Genomic DNA, 21,599 nt, shown 5'->3' on the forward strand with positions numbered 1-21,599 from the left:
TTGATTCATTCTCTGTTACTTGGATAAATCCAGAAGAAGCTCATTTTCTACAGAGGTATGTATTGGGATGTTTTTCTGAAAGGAATAAATGATATATAGCATTTAATATTAGAGAATTTTATCATTTTTCTTACCAACTTAAAACTAAAGGTCATCTTTTAACTTAATGTTAGATAAACAAATACTTTAAAATGAACCAAATGCCAGACATTCTGTATGTAATGTTTTTCTTCTGACTTTGATTTAGATTTACTTCTCTGCAGGATAAAATGGGAATGCTTTAACATTAGAAGTCTATTGACATTAAACCACAAGTTGTGGTTAACTCAGAATGTTTGGAATATTTATGGAGTGGTAGCTTTTGTAAAATCTAAGAGTTAGAAGAAATATATGAAAGTTGGACACAAAAGCTATCGTATTGGTTCCAAAGATTGGATGTATGGGCAGCTAGAAAGAAGTAGAATTGGGAGAAATTCCTTGGGATCGGATAGAGCAGCAGCAGTAAGAGTGAATAGAAGACTAGGAGGAGATGGGATGGAAGAAATATAGGCAACAAGGAAAAATATTTCTCCTATCTGGGACATACAGTTTCCTGATAGCTTCAGAACTCAATAAATAACAAAGGTGTATAGGGAAGATAAAGCACTAAAGGCCATTATTTAGAAAGAGGAGATTTGAGATTTGCTTTGTTGGAAAAAAAAAAAAAAAGATTTTGTTGTTAATATTGTTACAAAGGTACTGAAATGGATATTTTACCAAATTCATTGATGAAATGTTTTAGCAATGATTTAGTGCATTAAGTATAATTTAAAGAAATAGTTTTAGACAGTAGAATCTGAAGGAAAGAGAATAGATAATAGGAAACTGTAATGTGTGGATCTCTGTGTTTTGAATGTCAGAAGTTGATCATAGGCCTCCAATACAGATGTCTTTTGGTACCATCGTCAGAAATTAGAGTGGATAGATTATATTCTTTTGATGGAGAAGGTGACTTATTAGGGATCATAGAAAAGGGCCTATATGGTTATTATTTGAGTACCTTAGCCTTCTTTTTTGAGACTTCTAGATATTTTTGAGTACTTCTAGTGTGGGAAGTAGGTAAAAACAGATGAGCATGAAAGGATTGTGGTGTCTGAAACAGAGCAAGAGATTCCTATACAATAATCAAAAAATAAAGGATTTTAAGTTTATATAAATTGTATTTGTTGTGTGCCCCAAAAGCTGCATCATGTTTGGGGGATCAGGTAGGTTTAAATAATTTAAAAGTTTTGCTTAAAGATTTTATGTTGCTGTTTATTAGGTTAAGAAAATTGTAACTTCTGGCTGATTTTTTTTTTTTTGCACCTAGAGAGGTTACATTATTTCTGTGACTCTGAGCCACCAAACTGCCCTTACTCCATCATGTCAGTAAGACCCAGCCTCATAATTCCTGGTACTCTAGCTGTCTGGTTGACTTAGTAAAGGGAAAGCAGTTTGTATGTGTGCGTTTGGTTTTGGTTTTGTTCTGTTTTGTTTCATTTTGTTTAATCTCTTATTTAATCCAGACTCTCTTATTTTCTGGTTAATATGATAGCTTAGGGGTCATCATTTTACACTGTAAGTTCTGAACCAATTGAAAAATGAACTAGGTTTTTAAAATACAATAGGACTTAAAATATTAACTTAATTACTGGTAAAGCTGAATTGGCAAATACTTCATAGATCCAAGGCCAAAATGGATTTTCTTGTTTCTCCCTCATCTAGGCTGAAGGGTAGAGGGGTCTGCATTGGACTGTGGGATTCTCTGCTCTTGGAGGGATGTGAGACAGACAGGATTCAGATGCCACATGTTCACAGGTGCCTTTGGCACATTAAACATGTCCAGTAGAGAAAAAATGGACTAGATAGTAAATTGTCACATAAAGCAATTGTCCCATTCTGAGGATGAGTCTATAACATTTTTTAGAAAGCTGATGTAATTATTTTAAGGGCTCACAGAATTATGGTAAGAGGAAGATGGTTCTCTTAACAACTGGAAATATGGTCACTTTGATTTAAATTACATTTAGTAGTAGCTGGAGTTTAAAGATGGGAAGAAAAGTAAGAACTGTGTTGCCTGGCACAAAGAAACACACCATGAACATTTGTCAGTTGAACACAATCATGCCAATAACTCATGAAAGGCTAGATATTTTCTTCTTGCAAGGTTTCTGTGTTTCTTTAGCCCATCCTTCTCTTTGAGGAAAAGAATCCATTGTGTGTTTTTAAGACTTCATAGATATGACTGCTTAAACTGCTTTGATAAAGAAAAATTATTTATTCCCAGTTGTTGGAAACTCAGTGAAAAGGTAAACAGAGCAGAGAGCACACCAAGTCAGGAGGAGGAAATGAAGACTAGTTAGGAAAAGTGAATGTAGAGATCACGACAAATTAATATATAAAAACTTTTATTTAGAAGGAAAGAGGCAACTAAAGAGGAGTTAGTGATGATAATTGTCTGATACTGCTTTAATTCACTGTATTTTGAGATACTCAAGGTGAGATAAACAGTGTTTCTAAGAGGCTTTATTGGTATGAGTTTAAAATCTGTTTGATATCAGACTAGCTGAAAATAGAGAACCCAGGAATTTTGTCATTACCCTGGATCCAAAATTTAAAATGTATGTGTTCCTTTTTCTATCAACTAATAAGTGTTTATTCAATCTGTGTTATAAATAAGATACACTCATTATATCCTTTCATTTTCTCTGTTCTAACCCCTGTTTACTTATTTTTCTATTATAGTTGTAGGCAAAGCCAGCCTATGCTGTATACAATTTTTAGATAATTAAAAAGATAGGGATTGCTCCCCTTCCCATGACTTTGTTATGTAAAATTGGGAAAATAGGAAAGGAGAGGAGGCGAAGGGGGCTGGTCTTGGTGCTCCCTCTGAACATGCTCCCCCTGAAATTCCTGTTAGACCATTTCCTGCTATTGTTGGAATGGTAATTGAATAGATTTTATTTACACGTAGGCTTGATAAGGCTTTTATGATTTTCCAAGATTCTTTTTCCCTCTTAAACCTTGACTACCTCTATCAATTTCTTTTGCTGAGAAAGTTCGAGATCAAAATTCTCTGCTGAAGTTTGTGCCTAGATTTTCCTGATTAAATACTAACTGCATTTTAGAATATTAAAGTTACAGCTTCAAGGTCTTTAAAGATCACCTAATTCCAATTAACTTCATTATATTTTTATTCCTCCCTAGCCCCCAAGTTTATATAGATAAGGCAAAATGCTGCTACCATTAGAGGAAACATTTTTTTACAATAGTAAAACTATAGCTCTTCATATCCTCTTGAGTTTTTCCTTAACTTATACATTAACCTTGTTAAAATATTTCTGTTCCTAATTTGAGATTGTAGACTTGTTTTTTCATAGACTCTGATGCATTTGTCTAAGACCTTAAGGATTGATTAATTTAAAAGGATTTCTAATTTGTAAATATTTTTTAAGCTGCATTTTAAAATATAACACAAAATCAAAAAGCCATATTACATAGAGAGCTTAATGAATTCTTATAAGGCAATCTACTCCATATCAAGAGACTGGAACTTGCTACCTCAGACACACTCCACCTTTGTACTTCCAAATGTAGTCCACTCTTAATTCTCTCTCCTAAGAGTAGTCATTCTTCTGAATTTTTATAGCAGTCACTTTCTTCTCTGTATGATTTTTATCATCCAAATAATAAAACTATATTAAATTTCTCAGTTTATAATTAAGATTAAATGTCTTAACCCTTCCTTATTGTTCATTTGAAGAAACCACCAGATTGTTTGTCCTGACTATTCTCACAAGCTGGATTTTGCTGGTATCTTTTCCATTGTGTCATTTGGCAGGTTTCTCTGTATTTCCTGTAAGTTGATAGTTGGATCTAGATGCTTAATTAGATTCAGTTTTGTTATTTTGGGCAAAATTAACTTCATAGGTGGTGGTGCTTCTTCAGCTAAAGATGCATTAAGTGGGGTTACCTCTTTTTTTGTTAGCAGTCATTGATACTTAATACCTATATCCTTACTTTGTTAGGTACAGTAGTCCCCCTTATCTGCAGGGGATATGTTCTGAGCCCCACGGTGGATGCCTGAAACCTTGGATAGTAGCAACCCTATATGTAACAGTGTTTTTTTCCTATACGTACATACCTCTGTAAAGTTTAATTTATAAATTAGGCACAGAAAGATATTAACAATAATAGCTAATAATAAAAGAAAAGTTATAACAATATGCTGTAATAAAAGTTATGTGAATGTGGTCTTTATCTCTCTGATAACTGTTATGATAACTGAGACAGATACTAACTAACTGGTAGGTAGCATATACAGCATGGATAAACTGGTCGAAGGGATGATTCATGTCCCAGATGGGACAGCATGAGATTTCATCATGCTACTCAGAATGGTGTGCACTTAAAACTTATGAATTGTTTATTTCTGGAATTTTCCATTATTATTTCTGGAAATTTTCATTTAGTATTTTAGGACCACTGGTACCTGAAACCTAGAAGCAAAACCACAGATGGCAGGGTGACTACTGTATTGCAGAATTGGGTCATTCTAATTCTAACTTTTTGTTTATTTGTCAAAATACTTGTGTGAAGAAAAACTTTTCTTATTCTTTGGTCACCCAGCAGCAGTTTCATTAGAAAATTCAGGATAAATACTTGGTTTTTTCTCTTTATTTATTGGTTTACAAAATAAAAAATGGTCAACCTGTCATCCTTCAAAGGTGACCAATATTTTTCTTAAGTATATATCATTATGAATTATATATTTTAACATTTTTATGTGTTTCAACCCATCCTGGATATCTTCCCAACTTTGGTAGAAGCTTCTTCAAGTTGGCTTTCAAGTCTTTTTAACACAACCCTAGTGGTCTTTGATAACTTCTTGCTAACTGTTGTGACAGGATACACTCATTTTTGTACATTTTTTGCCATAGACCTGGATTTAGTCATTTCTCAAAAAGGTCCTAGAAATGGTATTTCAAAACCAAAACTTGATTTTTTATCTATGCTCATTGCTACTGGGCTTGGTCTTCTGTTATTAGAGCTAATGAATATATATACAGATTTGTGTTTATGTATTTTTTTAAAATTGAATGCCTTAATGAGTTCATGCCGATACTTCCTATGCAGATTTCAGGGCTTGAGGGTAATTACTTAACCTTTTTAAACTTATATCTTTATCTCCTTCACTCAGCTATAGCAATCCTATCTCTCAGCAACACATAGAATTAGGATATCATTTAGTAATTTGTTTTATCCCATATTATACACAAAATCTAGGGATAGCACTAGCATAATACCATATAATATGATTACCAAAAACAGTTTATAAAATTTTGCATGTGCTTGCTCCTTTTTTTAGTTATCTACATAGTCAGATTAAATAACTATTATATGCACCTTCCTTTCTATCCCTGCATTTAAATTATATTTGACGCACACCACCAGTCTGTATGTTATTGTCTTACTAGTCATTTTTCTTGTTTGAAGCTCATTTTCTAGTTGATTCCCCAAGAAGGAGTTATAGGAAAAGTATCCATTTTCTCGATTTTTGCGTGTTGATGACAGCTTGTTTTTATATTTGAAAGTCATTAGCTAGATTTGAAATCTTTGGCTCACATTTTCTTTCTCTGAGTATCTTAAATATGTTATTCCATTTTTGTCAGGAATAAAGAATTGTTTCTGTTATAGCCTGTTTCCGTTACAGCCATTTGTGGTCTTTTTATCTGGATGTCCAAAAGATGTTTTCTTTTCCTTTAAAGTTCAATAATTTATGAGAATATGTCTTAGTGTTGGTCATTCTGAGGTCATTTCTCCAGATATATGATGTGTTCTTTCAATATGGAGTTACAGATATTCTTAAATTGCAGACAAGTTCTTTTAAAATTATCATTTTTTGTGTTTTCACTTGCTTTGTTTTCTTTTTTTTATGAGACTCCAGTTATACACATGTTGGATGTTCTTTGCCTGTCTTCTATATCTGTTGTTCATCTTTCTCACTTTATTCCTGGTCCGCGAAAGTTTCTTTTTATTGTTTATCTTAAAGCATAATCTATTGTGTGGTGACTCTTGTGTTCCTCCTACCTTAGACTTTATTTTGAAATGATTTATTTTACGTCTAGTTCTCTTCTGTGTTCCTTTGCCTCATTTTTTAGTGTTTCCCATCCTGATTTATGATGTTCTTTCATGTCTTGTATCATTTTCTTAATTGTGTTTAGAATTGAAATACTCTTATAGTTTTCACCTTTTTGTATGTGTGCACAGTGACATGATTTCTAGCAAGGTTCTACCATTAGTAGAGGTGTGTTAATTTGCACCCTCCTCATGAGCTTCCCAGCTGTTCTCTGAAACTGGCGCCATTATGTGGAGAGCAGGGGTAGACCAAAGAAAGAGGCAGACCACACCAAATAGGTAGGTGATAGGTTTAATAAGCAAGGGAACTTACTTACAAGACTGGTTTCTGGTGGCTGCAAGATGAGTAGACCTCCACACCTCCCTACCAGCATCTTAAAAGTTTATATAGAGGCCTTAACTGGAGTCAGTCACATACTCAGAAGGCGTAAACTGGGTTGTCCTGTAGTCTCAATACCACATTTCTGCCTCAGGGTTGGATCCTGGGAGCAGGAAAGGCAAGCAAAATGCACATTCTAAGGACAGGGGACGGGGTGAGGAGCCTCCTATTTCCTGGGTTCCAGCTCATGGGTCAACTAATGGTAATGGCTTCTCGATGACCTTCAACAAAATATTATTGTTTCTTTTCTCGTTTTCTCTTATAGTAACTTTATGTGAGATTTGGCCTCAGTCCTTTTCTATTGCTCATTTTTCCATGAAATTAGTTTTTCTAAGCATTTAAAAAAAGAGCTTGATTTAAGATTTTCTAATTTTATGGCTCTAGAGCTTCCTCTTCTGTTGTTTTGGGAAACTGTTTAAAACTATGGCTGCTTATTTTCTAAGATTTCTTGCCTCTATTCTTCTCCCCTACTTTTAAATTCACCCTTTTAAAAGTATACAAGTTCAGTGTTCTTTAGTATATTTATAGAATTGAGCAGCTCTTAGCACCATTTGATTTTAGAGAGTTTCATCATCTCCATAAGAAATACTATGCCCATTAACAGCCATTTCCCATTCCCCACTCCTTCCAGCCACCAACAACCAGTAATCTTTCTGTCTCTATGGCTTTGCCTACGCTGGCCATTTCATATAAATGGAATCATACAATGTATGATCTTTGTGACTGGCTTCTTTCACTTAGCATAATGTTTCCAAAGTTTATCACATTATAGCATATAATAGTACTTTGCTCCTTTTTATTGCCAAATAATAACCTATTGTATAGGTATACCAAATTTTGTTTATCTGTTCATCAGTTGGTAGACATTTGAGTTATTTCCACTTGTTGCCTGTTATGAATAAGGCTCCAAATGTTTTCTGGGAGCATATTTATTTATATCTATCAGTCTTTTCATATGTATGGAAGAAAAATTAATGAAGCCTATTCCCAGGGGTTACTTCTGCTTCTTATGTTTAATAAATTTTCTGTTGATAACTGTATGCTTACAAAAATAATGGTGAGTCATGTACACTAATGGAAGAAGAAATCAAAGGCTTCTCTATGCCTTGTAATTTTGTTATAATTACTTGTCAGCCATTACAAATTTAATATACCTTGGTGTTATATCTTAAGAAATCTGCCTGGGATAGTAGCCTTACAAATAAACTTTCTGAGTCTAGTCGAAAATTAAAATGTAAAATAACATTTTAATTTCTACTCCCAGAGGTGTTTTTCTTTTAGTTCCCGGTAAAGAATACCAATCTGGGAATTAGAAGACTTGAGTTCAAGTCCTGACTTTCCTGCTCAATTGATCTCTATGATTGTGGCAGTTTTCCTTTTCTGTCGAGAAAAAAAGGTTGGCGTAAATCGTCACTAGTAATTCATTTAACAAGGATTTCTTAACTTTATAATGAGAGAATTATATTTATTTCATCTCTGTGGGTTTTCATAATCAGAACTTATTTTAAGTCCTTATTATGTCAGTAACCTGTCACTGATGGTGCATAGACCATTGAGTAACAGGGAAGACGTAACTTAATATAGTAGGTGATAGTCGACAGGGGAGTATTTTTGTCCTTATTCTTTATTTTTAAATAATTGAATGGCATATGTATTTTAATAAATGTTATTCTCCTTATTAGTCATGGTGGGTCATATTTGATATGTGTATTTTTTATTGCAAACTATTTATTGGATATTTACATATTTTTTAAAATTACACAATGTAATTTATAGTTTGGACACACCACTGTGAAGACAACCACTTGGAGTATCTACTTTTTGTATTGCTAGATACATGTGGGATATATTTAGAAAACATTTTAGATTCAGTGAATATTTATCAAACTAAAAACAGTTTATAATTTACTCAGTTTTTCCATTTTAGAGTTTTGTAAGTACTTGCTGAATTAGCTAAAACTTAATTAGAAAACAAACTGGTGGTTTTTATCAAATGCTTATTAAAAGACAAAAATGAATATTTTAAAAATCTAAGTCCTCATATCACCCACTGTTGCATTTTAGAGATGACCTAACTTAGATATCAAGGTTAGCATTCTTAGTTATATGTCAGTTTTATAAATAGAGTTCTAATTCTTGCTAGAGCAGATAACACTCCATTTTATGCCTTGTTTTAAGTGTAATTCTTGGTATCCAAAATGACTAAAAAGAAATTATAACCTGTCATAATTAATTTGAGCAATAGAGACTAATTTACTTAATCTCCCTATATTTTAGTTAATTTATAAGGACAGCCTAAGAGACTGTCCTGAGTGGCACTGTTGAATACCTTTCTGGAGAACTCAGCTACAGGAGGCTGAAAGGTGCCATATTCCTTAGGCTATGATATGCCTTACAATTTGTGTAGTAGTTTACATTTTACCAACAATTTACACACATATTACTCATTTCATCTTCGTAATGACCTTATGATATTTGCTGAGATTTGTTTTTATTAGATTTACAACTAAATATTTCCTTCTTGTGAGGACAGTGCAAATGACATTACTTTTTTTGTTTTGTTTTCCATATATTTATTGCTGGTATATAGATATACAGTCAAATTTTGTATGTTACTCTTCCAGCCTATGACTTTATTGAAGTGAAAATTTCTAGAAGTTGTTTGTAGATTCCTTGGGATTTTTTATGTGAATAATCATGGAGACAGTTTCTTTCTTTATAACCTATATGCCTTTTATTTCCTTTTTGCACTTTCTAGAACTTCCAACACTATGTTGAATAAGAGTAGTGAGAGCATATGTCATTGCCTCATTCCAGATCTTAAAAGGGAATCATTCACTTTTTCATCATTAAGTGTAATATTACCTGTAGATTTTTTTGTAGATACTCTTTATCAAGTTGAAGTTCCTCCATTCTTTTTTTTCTAAGAATGGTTATCATGAATGTGTCGAATTTTGTCAGATGCTTTCTTGCATCAATAGATACGATCATGTGATTTTTCTTCTTTAGCCTGTTTTGTGGTGGATTACATTAATTGATTTTCAAATATTGAACCAACTTTGCATCCTGGAATAAACCCTACTTGATGATGGTATGTAATTTACATATATATATGTAAATTATATTTGCCAACATTTTGTTAAGGAGTTTTACATATGTATTCATGAGAGATTTGGGTCTGAAGTTTTCTTCTTTAATGCTGCCTTTTTTTTTGTTTTAATATCAAGGTAATACTAGCTTCATAAAATGAATCAACATGCATTCTCTCTTCTGTTTCCTGGTAGAGAGTAGAAAGTATGTTAATTTTTCTGGTATTAATTCTTCATTAAGCATTTGGTAGAATTTCCCAGTGAAACATCTGAGCCTGGATTTCTTTTTTGGCAGGCTTTTGAATTATAAAATCAACTTCATTAATAATTATATGGCTGTTCAACTTATCTATTACATATCAGATGAATTGTGGTAGTTTGTATATTTTGAGGAATTGGTCCATTTTATCGAAATTGTCAGATTAATGTCTGTAGGAATGTACTCCTTATGATCATTTTGATTTCTTCGGGGTCTGTACTGATATCCCACTTCATTACTCATATTTCTAATTTGTGTTTTCTCTCTTTTTTTCTTCATCAAGCTAATCAATATTATGGTCCTTTCGGAAGAACCAGCTCTTTGTTTCATTGATTGTTTTTTTCCTCTATTTTTCTATATTCAGCTTAATAGATTTCTTTATTATTTCCTCCTGCTTGCTTTGAGTTTATTTTACTCACTTTTTCTGGGTTTTTGAAGCAACAACTTATTAAGACTTTTTTTCTTCTTAATTATGACTGACAAATTTTGATATTTTATATTTTAATATTTTGTTCAGTGGCATGTATTTTTTAATTTCCATCGAGAAAGCGTATTGTTTATTTTTCAAGTCATTTTCCTGTTACCTTTTAATTGTTGACTTCTAGTTTGATAGTACTATGATCAGTGATAGTATTTTTTATACTTTTGGTTATTTTTAAATTGTTGAGGTTTGCTTTATGGCCCAGGATATAATCTATCTTGGTGTATATTCTGTGGGCACTTGAAAAGAATGTGTATTGAGTGGACTGTTCTATAAATGTCAATTAGATCTTGTGGTTGATGGTGATATTGAGTTTTCCCATATTCTTGATGATTTTCTGTCTAGTTCTGTCAGTTGTTGAGAGGCAGATATTGAAGTCTCCAACTATAATTGTAAATTTGTTGATTTCTCCTTTCAGTGCTGTAAGTTTTTCCTTCATATATTTATAGCTGTCTTCTTTAGTACATACACATTTAGGATGGTCATGTCTTCTTGGTAGTTTGACTCTATTATCATTATGTATTATCTTTGCTCTTGGTAATTTTCTTTTTAATTACCTGATGCTAATATAGCCACTCTCATGCTTTCCTTTTGTGTTGTTTGCATGATATATGTTTTTACATCCTTTTACTTTCAACCTCCCTATATTGTTATAGTCGAATGAGTTTCTTGTAGACAGCATAAAGTTAGGTCATGTTTTTTAATGCACTCTGCCAAATCTCTGTCTTATAATTGGTGTAGATAGACCATTTACATTTCATGTAATTATAGATATGCTTAGGTCACCATGTTATTTGTTGTTTTCTAGGGGTTTTTTCTATTTCTCATTTCTCTTACTTTCTATTTCCTTCCTTCCTCTGCATTACTCAGACATTCTTTAGAGTCTGTTTTATCTGTAGTGTTTTTGAATGTATATGTTTGCATAGTTATTATAGTGGTTGCATTACATTATGTATAGATAATGTATCACATGTATATATATACATATCAGTTTATTGGTATCATCATTTTACCAGTTCAAGTCAAGTATATAAACTTTACTTTACTTTACTTTCCTTCCTGTCCCTTTATCCTTTCCCATTTAAAATTTTTTAAAATATTTTCTCTACATACATTTCCTGCCACTTCAGTGTTATAATTTTTTCTTCAACCTTTACATATAATTTTGAAAACTCAAGGAGTGGAAGAGTCTGTTGTTTTTGCCCATATTTTTGCTTACCCAGTTCTTCCTTTCTGATATTCCAAAGTCCTCCTTTTTATCACTTTCTTTCTGTTGAGAGAACTTCTTTAGCCATTCTTTTAGGGTAGGTTTGCTGGCAACAAATTCTCTTGGTTTTCTTTTGTCTGAGAAAGTTTTGATTTTCCCTTAATTCTTGTAGGATATTTTCTCTGGTTTGACATTTCTTTTTTTCCTCTTGTGAAAAATATCTTGCCAATTTCTTCTGGCCCGTATGGGTTATGATAAGAAATCCACTATGGTTAGAACCCTTTTTCCCCTATAGACTAGGTGTTTTTTCTTTCTCTTATTTCAAGGTTTTTCTTGTCTGTAGTTCTCAGGAGCTTGACTATGATGTGCCTTGACATGAATTTCTTTGGATTTATCCTATTTGGTGTTTGCTAAGCTTCTCGAATCAGTATGTATATTCTTTGCCAGATATTGAGTCAGTCATTATTTCTCAGCATACACTTTGTCCTCTCTCTTGTTTCTCCTTTCCTCACAGGACTCCGATGACATGCAAATATCAAGTCTTTTGCTATAGTCCCATGGGTCCCTTAAGCTCTGTTTTTTTGTTTTGTTTTGGTTTGGTTTGGTTTTTTTCAGTCCATTTTCTCTCTGTTGTTCAGACTGGGTAATTTCTTTTGTTCTGTCTTCTAGTTCACTGATTCCTTCCTTTGTCCTCTCCATTTTGCTCTCGAGCCTATCTATTGAGTTTTTTATTCTGGTTACCATATTTTTCAGTTTTAAATTTTCCATTTGATTCTTTATGTCTGTTTTTTTGCTGAGACTTTCTATTTTTGCAGGTTTCAAGTGTTCAGAATTAACTAAGCAGTGTTATGATGACTACTTTAAAATTTTTGTCAAATAATTCTAACATCCCTTGATGTTAACTTCTATTGGTTATCTTTTTTCATTCAGTTTAAGATCTTCCTGGTTCTTGGTATGATGAGTTGTTATTGAAATCTGGACATTTTTGCATTATGTTATGAGATTCTGGATCTTACTTAATAAGCCTTTCTCTGATACCACTCAGACAGTTAGTAGATGAGGGGCAGGGGCATTTTGTTACTGCTCAGTTGGAATAGACTAAAAGCCCAGGTTCTCTACTTAGTCTCTCTTGATACCCAAGGGGGAGGGGCCAGCTGAGAGGAGGTAGGAATTCTGGCTCACTACATTGTCTCCACTCATCCTGTGGTAGAGGTGGTCTTGTTACCACTAAGCAATCATGAAAGTCCTGACTGCCCACTAAGCCTCCTCTGACATCAACACAAGGAGGAGGGAGAGTACCTCATTTACTGCCTTCTCTCACTCCTCCCTGAAGAGGGTGTTATGGTGCCTTGTTAAGCCTCACAAAGATAGAAGTCTGGGCTTCCCACTGATCTTGACTGGCGTGGGTGGGAGTTAGGGCCACAGTTTTTTCTGTAGTATTTGGCTGGAATAGAAAATTATTATCTAAAAGTTTTCTTTCCTAGTCCTTGGCCAGAGACAGCAGACTTTTTTGGTCTGTCATACCCACTGGCTTTTCCAGGTTGCCAGCTTCTTTAAGTCTAAGATTCTTATTTTTAAAAAATGTCAGGAGACAACTGTTTCCCTGGCATAACTATTAATAGTTAAAATAGTGGTCAAAATCTTCTCCAGAAAAAGAGATGCTTTTCTTAAAGCTTATTTTTAAGATAAGATTTGAGTAAGATATTCAGAACTTTATAGATATCTTCCAATATTTATAAGGCTGTCTTGTAGAAATGAAACACTCTCAGTCTCATCAATATAATCTGCCTAATTTCAACATATCCTTTATATCAGTCACCATAAGAAGGAAGCCTAGGACTCCTCGGTCATCCCCTATCCACCAGATTGTTGTTCACAGTGTCTTATTGCATCTCTTAATCTGACCTCATTTCCATCCATCTCCATCTCCATCTCCATCTCCCCAGGTTTTTACAAATTACTCTTTGGAACTCATGATCCTCCTCTGAACTTTAGAGGAGGACATTATTGTTGGAGAGTGGACATTATAAAGTTTTACTGTCTGAAACCTGTGTCCCCACTAAAAATCTCGGTTGAAAGGCTACAACTATGGTAAAAGCTAGGACTGAAGATGGCTTTTCTGGAGTTGGTACTGGAAGGAACAGGTCCACTCCCCACCTTTAGGTAGTGGCTAGAGGAATTAGAGACATAGAGCCTCAGTCGTCCAGTTATCCAGTGAGCCTTCAGGAAGAGGGTGAAATAACTTGGGTAGAGATTGGTCTGGCAAGGGAGACAAAAGTGGAACTATAGAGAATGGAATTGAGAAAACATTTTTATAGTCACCAATAGAAAGGGTAAAGTGGGTTATGTAAGGTAAAAAAAAAAAAAAAAGAAAGAAAAATCTTTTGTGGACAAGATTCAGTTTGTACCAGAGAAGACTGTAACAGTTTTTGGCAACCAAGACATGATTGATTCAAGAGCCATTATTCCCAACTATGGCTCTATTTTATCTTCATTCCTCTTTTTTTCCCCAAAAGGTCTTTTAAGATTTTTATATTATTCACTTTTAGAAGTTTAATCATGTTGTTCCTTGGTGTGGCATTCCCTGATTTTTTGCCGTGATCGGGTATTTTTTTAAACTACTTAAATGTGTGAATTTATAATTGTCACCAAATTTGGAAGATTTTCCACCATCCTTTCTTCATATCTTTTTCTGTCCCACCCATATTCTCCCTCTATCTGTTAAACCACGTAATATTGACCTCTAAATTACCGAGGCTTTATCATTTTATTTTTGAATCTTTTTATTCACTGTTTGCTTTAGTTTGGATAATTCTTATTGTTATATCTTCAGATGCCTCTTCTTCTGCAGCATCTAAACTATTCTCATCCACTGAATTTAGCATTTTGGATATATTGTAAGCTTTTTATCATAAAAGTTCTGTCTAGTTCTTTCAAAAATCTTTTATTTCTCACCTCATTATATTTATATTTTTCTTCATAACCTTAAGCATATATGTAGTAGCTTCTTTAAGGTCCTTGTCTGCTAATTCAGTCATCCCTTTGACTGCTTGGTCTGTTTCTGTTGACTGATTTTATCCTGGTTTGGTTATCATTTTTCTGTTTCTCTTATGTGTACTAATTTTTTATTAGATAGTGGACATTATGAAGTTTGTTCTGCACTGGATTTTATCTTCTTTTAAATAGTGTTGGACTTTGCTGTGGCAAGCAGTTATTTATGGATCAGTTTGATCCTTTATAGCAGGGATCAGCAAACATTTTCTTAAGGGCTAGATTGTAAATATTTTAGGATTGTGTGGAATATGGTCTCCGTTATAACTACTTAACTATGCTCTTGTACCTGGAAAGCAGCCATAAACAATATATAAACACATGGTGTTGACATGTTCTAATAAACCTTTATTTACAAAAACAGTTTCCTTGCCCATGGCTGATAGTTTGCTGACCCTTTCTTTAGAGACTTGTTTTTAAGTTTCGTTAGAGTGGATTTAGAGTAACTTTATTCTAGGGCTAGTTTATTTCTTTTGGAGTGTCTCCTGACTGCTCCGGATGTTTGGCAAGGATTCTTTAACTGGTTGAAACTCAAATGTTTCCTAGTTCTCTATGAGCTTTGGAGATTGTTCAGTTTACAGTGCTCCAGGCCTCCTTTGCTCAGTCTCACAGATTCTGTTTAGTATGTGCACAGCTCAATATTCAGCCAAAGATTCAAGCAGACCCCTAAGCTGAGTTATCAAGGTCTTCTGAAGCAGCTCCCTCCTCCAAAGTACTCTACTCCTCAAATTCCAGTTTTTCTCTTCTTAACTCAACAATATAACTTTGCTTAGGATCCTCCTCCTTTGTACTGCTCTATACAGTCCAAAAGTGTCTCTGGACTACCCACTCCCACCCCCCAAAATATAAAATAAAGTAAAATAAAATAAAATACTGACAGGGCACACCACATTTATTTTCTTTCTCTCAGGGATCACAGTCATGCATTGCCTGTTGTCCAACATTTGAAAACTGTTGAATGTTTTGCCCAGTTTTATAGGTGTTTACAATGAAGAGTTAAGCCCCTTCCCAGTTTTGCCATAATAGCAGGAAGCTTCTATGATGATTTTAAAATAAATACCTGAGTTCCATTCCAGATTAGATTTTCTGGCCTGGTGCCTAGGATTCCATACTTTTTCTAAAAAGTTCCTTGGGATTCTGACACGATCAAGTGTGAGAATCATGGCTCTTAAGTTTTAGGAGCCAAATAGACATAATTTGAGCACACCAAGTACTGAGGCCTCGTATACCTTAAGTACAGAGGTGCTGACTTTTGAGACTCCGATCAGACAGAAGGCAGAAAGATCAGCTGGGAAGGAAGGATGCTATGTACAAAAACCATATTGAAGGTAAAAGATGTATTTCCCCTATTTTTGAGTTTTGAAGCTAAGGCTTATCCTCTCTTCTTCTGCCCAGATACCAAATGAAAACAGTGACCAGACTCATCCATTCTTTCTTTTCCTCCCCACTACTATGGTAGACCTTAAAGTTATTTATATCTTTGAGATGGATTAGTAGAAGTGAGGAGGATGAAGATGTGTAAAATTTTCTCTTTCTAAGGTCTTAAGGACCACATCCCCAGCCCAAGCTTTCTCTTCACTCATATCCTCTCCAAACTAATAGAGCTTGAGGGAGAATACGGTGACCTTTTCCTGCTTCTGATCCATTCCTGCCCCCACCCCCGTTTTCTCTGAACAACATCCAAGAGTTCTTCATTTAGGTTAAGCATGTTAAAGTAATATTTTTTAAATTTTTATTGTGTATAGCCATCCATGGGCATTTGAAGAAACTAAAACTGCTATCTGTATAGGTCATTTATCCATACAGAATACACAGGGAAGGATGAATGTGTCCCCTAGGAGATCTGAACCTATGTTGCTAAGGGACCACCACAGTAATAAAATTTATTTGAATTTATTTTGGCTTAAAAAGTAGTACAAATAATACATTTTATTCTTTCATGTATCAATATTTGTTTTAATATAAAAAATATTTTAACGTTCCACTTAGAATTGACATTACAGAAAAATGTACTATCTTTATCCTGTGACTTCATATACCTCTTGCTATGCCCCTGTATTAGTAACTTCCTGCTGGTTGAAGCACAACAATAGAAGCAGTTTTGTTTTAAATAATTTTTAGTTTCGAAATTTTAAGTTACATTATAGTCGTTACAGGTACACCCACCAGATGCTTGATACATGTTTGCGTGTTCCTTTGAGGGGAAAGTGTGTTTCAATTCTAGTCTGGTAGTCAACCTATTTTTTGCCTCTAGAATGAGGCCCAGGTTAGTGCCCCAGTGAAACAGAATCCTGCAATGCCCTTTGCTCTTCTGGTATTATGGGTTCTGAGCTGACCTAGTTAAAACACTGTTGTCAAAGATGATTACAATTCTCTGAGTAAGGACTTGTGTTATTTAGGGCTTACCAGTTATTTTTTTTAATTAGCCCAGAAATATTCTTATCCCTTGCGTTTCTATAAATTGTGTTTTCGTGAATGCGGGTGTACTGGTGCCCAGTCATCAAGTGTAATATAAAGCAGTGATTTTACTTACACCTGTTTTCCACTGAGAACATTGGTTTTTCTTTCCCATTCTGCAGTACTTTCTCCAGGCAAATTCCGCTCTCCTGCAGCACCATCTCCTTTGGCTCTCCGGCAACCAGTAAAAGCATTTAGTAACCATGGCTCTGGTTCTCCTGGTAGCCAAGAAACAACACAACTCACACAAACCACCTCCTCACCTGGGCCTCCTGTGGTTCAGAACACAGTCTCAGCAAATCCTCCCAGCAATATCAACAGCACTACTCTAACCAGACCTGCAGGGACAACCGTGATGAGAAGTGGCTTGCCCAGACCCAGTGCCCCTTCTGCTGGGGGTATACCAGTGCCTCGCAGCAAACTTGCACAGCCTGTTCGCAGGTAAGTGGCAGATGCTCTGTTTCAACATTGTTGGGCATAGGAAAGTGGATAGATTAGAATTACCATCATCTTTGCGTTCAATAGTGAACACAGAGTCTTAGTGAACATAGAGAGTCCTAACTAAGTGTGTTCCCAGTGGAGTCTTAGCACAATTTGAATAAAACATTTCTTTATTTGCCTAAGACTAAACTAAAGACCTTCAGTTCCAAGTGTGTCTGTCTTCAGAGTCCTTTTCAGACTATTCGATTCTGCCTCTCTAGTGATGGTGACACTAAGCCTCTAATAATCACATTCATCACTCTGCCCTGAAAAACAAACAGGTTAATAATCTGTGTGTTTGGAAAAGATGAGACATTCCTTTCCTGTCTTTTAGTGTAGTATTTAAGTTAACAAAAAGGTTAGCGAAGTCACCTGATGCCCAGTAAAACTGGAAAGTTGTGAAAACACTGAGTGTGGAATGGTTGTGCTAATAGCTGTTTAGAACTTGATCTCAATATCCCCTGGGACAGCCTTCATTGGCCTGTGGTGCCATCTGCAGAGTGATTACATATGTGGGAGATAGTATGGTAACATTTCATTAAAGCCTTGCAAATCACTTTATAAAATTGCTTTATTTCAGATCCTTGCCAGCTCCTAAAACCTATGGTAGCATGAAAGATGACAGTTGGAAAGATGGCTGTTATTGACCAGCAAAGACAAGAATGCAGAGGTCCATAGCTTCATGGATACCCCTTCACCAGGCTAAAAGACAACTTTTATATGCAGACTGTTCAGATAAGACTCTTGGGATTTATAAAATCCCAGCCCTCTCTGTCTTAACTAGCACAGACTGACAGAGATGATCAAACAGCACTTTAATGACATTTAACATCAGATGTGTTTGGTAATCATACAATCACTCTCCATGGAATCACTTTCAGTTTTGTTTAATAGAAACTAAGTCGATTTTTTTAATATTTGACAGAGGCCAATATCTGGGCAAAAAACTAATGGATGCCAAAGAGAAAATGCCCATTTGTAAATGAGAGAGTACCTTTGTGCACAAGAAAATGGCGAATTCAAGCTATCCAAAACTTCACATTCAACCAGATTTACTGTATAAATGGTATCAATAAATATTTGTGTTAATGAGAACTAATATTCTGACTAATTATGTAAAATGTCTCACTAGTGTTTCACTGGTGCTCTAAGAAACTAGGCTGAGATGGAAGAGCATGGGAGTGGGAAGAAACCTGGGCTAGAGATTTAAAACATGGTACCTAAATTTAGGACAATTATATGAATTATTTTTGCAGATTCATTAGAAAAATGGTTATTTTGTTTAATCTTAAGTTTTGGATGTCGCTCACATATCACCACCACCAAAATAGTTCTACAGCATGCATCCATCATGTTGCGTTGACACATCGGACTTCTTTGTGTTTATTGTGATTGCCAAAAGGGCTTAATATCAGTTGTACAATCTTTCTAAACTGTATAGCTCCTGGCTCAGGAAAGACAGCCTTTGCTGTTGAAGCCAACTTCTTCACATGCTGTTATCTGTTACAGAACTAAAAGATCTTGTTTTATTAGCAGGTTTCCATGATGGTAAAGAGCAAGTAGTATGTGTCTTGATTCTTGATATAAATAGAACCACCTCAGTGCTTACATCCTGGAACAAAATCATACAGTGAGAGAGAGGGGGAAAAAATCTATGCACTTAACTTATAAAATCTCTGGTAATGACAATTGTATTGTTGCTATTAAATGACACAGCAGTCTATATTATGTGGTAGGAGAATAGCCTGCTGAATCCTACCTAAGTTGATCTACTTTAAACTGAGTAACTGTATAAAACATCCTTTGAAAATACTGTCCCTTTTGACTTATATCCTGCCTTACATCATTTTTTGCATTTTTGGTAACAAATGGAACCAACTATGTGTGACTCTAACCCTTAAATACTTGCTCTCTGGTGGCCCTCATGTGTATACCCTGGGAATCACTTATTTGTTTTACTAGACTATTACCAGACAAAAATGTCCTTCTGTAGCAGGCTTCTCATGTTTCATGGTGAGAGGTCTGTTTTTAAATATTTAATTTGAACAGTCATGTCAAATTTGGCAGTCGCGTCACCTAAAGGATTTGAGAGATTTGAACATTAAGTTCGTTTCCTGTTAGTCAAAGGCATTCCGTAAGTTGGCAAAAGACACTGAGAGAGAAATGGGAATCTTGATATTCAGGATAGCATTGAGGTTGACATATTGAGGAAATAATAAAACTTTGAAACCAAGCCTCCTGTTCTGCCATGACTGACACCATGCTAGCCTTTTTTAGCTTGGCCGGTAGGGAGTCATTCAGTTAGCACAAGCAGCAGGAGATTAAAACTTCCATTGCTAATATATTTCGGTATATGATGCTAGGAAGAAATTTTATCCTTAAATTTGAGGGTGGTGAGGGTGGGTCAGGAAAGGATGGTGACAGAATTCCACATGATGATGAACTAGAAAACATTGCTTTTAAGAAGATAAAGCATCTGCTTTGGGTGTTGGAGGGTATCCCTTATAAAAATCTTAACTAGCCACTGTCTCTCTTTTAAACCACATATACACAAAACAAAATAGGTCTCAGTTTTCAGTGCAACATTGCAAAAAAGTATATGCTGCAATCTAATAATTAAAAGGAAATTTAACTATTATGAAACACCCATTACATTTTTAAGTTAAATTATCAGTTTCAAAAGGAGTATTCAGGTTATTTAACTTTGTTTCTAAATGGCTGCATCAGAATAAAAATGTCTATTTTTTTTATTAAAATATTTCATCACTTGTTAAAAATGTATTTGGATCTGAGTTGGGTAAAGTATTATTTTACCTACTGTTGTACTACCACAGACTATTGGCTTTTAGTTTCCTAAAGAGAAAAATTGCCTTTTTACTAGAAAGCCTTGTGTATTGCCAGTTTTTCTATTTGGGAAAATCTGAGGATTCACTGTGGTTAGTCTTGACAGGAGAAACGTGGATTTGATAAACTAGTGCCTATGATTTTAACTTATGTTTGTTATGTAGTTGTAGGGGTTTTATGAATGTCAATTATTTTTTTGTGCCAACAGCCCAGAATTGTCACTTATATGTAAGCAGAAAAGGATGAGCTCTGCTTCCAAAGTTATTTAATTTTCTCAGTGTTTGAATGTTATTTTTTTGTGTGTTAATAAAATTGTAAAGAATTGGAAAAAATATAAATATTCTTAACTCAAGCATTTGCTGGATCATTTTTCTACAAAACTTGTTTGTAATATAAAACACTCTCTGAAGAGTTGACTTTTTCAGTTTTCATACCCTGGAAACCACATTTTGTAAAACTGGGGACCATTCATAATTGTCAGATACTTTTTAAAATTATTATCTCAATACATCACTTTTATAAAAAAGTTTTTTTGAAAGGAAATTAGATACATGTGTCCCCAGATGTTTGTATGACTAGAATGATCTAGACTGTGTATGTTTAAATTAACTTTTTATTGAATGTACAGGCATCAATTTTTGACATTACGCATGATCCTTTTAGATCACATGAAGTTTGATTTGCAAGCATTTCTATAGTTGAACTTGTATGTGTGGTTGCCTCCTTAATAAACAGCCTGACCATAATGTTTATTACTAAATTTATATGTTTTTTTCAAGTGTTATTAATTTCTGGATATGGTAAGATTCCCCACCCCCGCCGCCAGTTGCCTACAATTGGTTCTAATAAATTTCTCAGTTGATATTTTTAAACACACAAACCCAAATCATGTTGCCGTTTCAGATTTGATCTTCATGAGGTTGGAATGTGTCATGTGATATTCTCTCTGTCCTGGCTATTTCATATGTGGATTATTTGAAGTAAATTTATAGTTTACTCAAAATCGGTATGTTCCTGGAACTTTTCACCTGCTGTGAATCGATATCTAGTTAGGAAAAGCTAGCATACATGAAACAAGTATGCCATTGTATAAGAGTTTCCAGGAAAAAAAAAAGAATGCATTTTCAAACCAAATATAAATATTTATTTAGTCACTCATTTGCATCTTTTTTCTCATGAGAAAAATTAAGGATTAT

General features: G+C 34.5%; 1 protein-coding gene across 2 annotated transcripts in view; it reads left to right on the forward strand.

The window, feature by feature from the left end:
• The window catches only part of SLAIN2 (SLAIN motif family member 2), a 68,902-nt gene extending 47,735 nt beyond the window's left edge, over positions 1-21,167 (forward strand). For both annotated transcript variants that reach the window (XM_006922485.2, XM_006922484.3), the window contains 2 exons: positions 17,202-17,520; positions 18,140-21,167. In XM_006922485.2, the coding sequence (XP_006922547.1) occupies positions 17,202-17,520; positions 18,140-18,206 (386 nt within the window). In that variant the 3' untranslated portion in view covers positions 18,207-21,167. The remainder of the gene's footprint in view (positions 1-17,201; positions 17,521-18,139) is intronic.
• Positions 21,168-21,599: the final 432 nt, after the last annotated feature.

The sequence above is a fragment of the Pteropus alecto genome, unplaced genomic scaffold (genome assembly GCF_000325575.1).
Source record: "Pteropus alecto unplaced genomic scaffold, ASM32557v1 scaffold57, whole genome shotgun sequence".
Classification (NCBI taxonomy): Eukaryota; Metazoa; Chordata; class Mammalia; order Chiroptera; family Pteropodidae; genus Pteropus; species Pteropus alecto.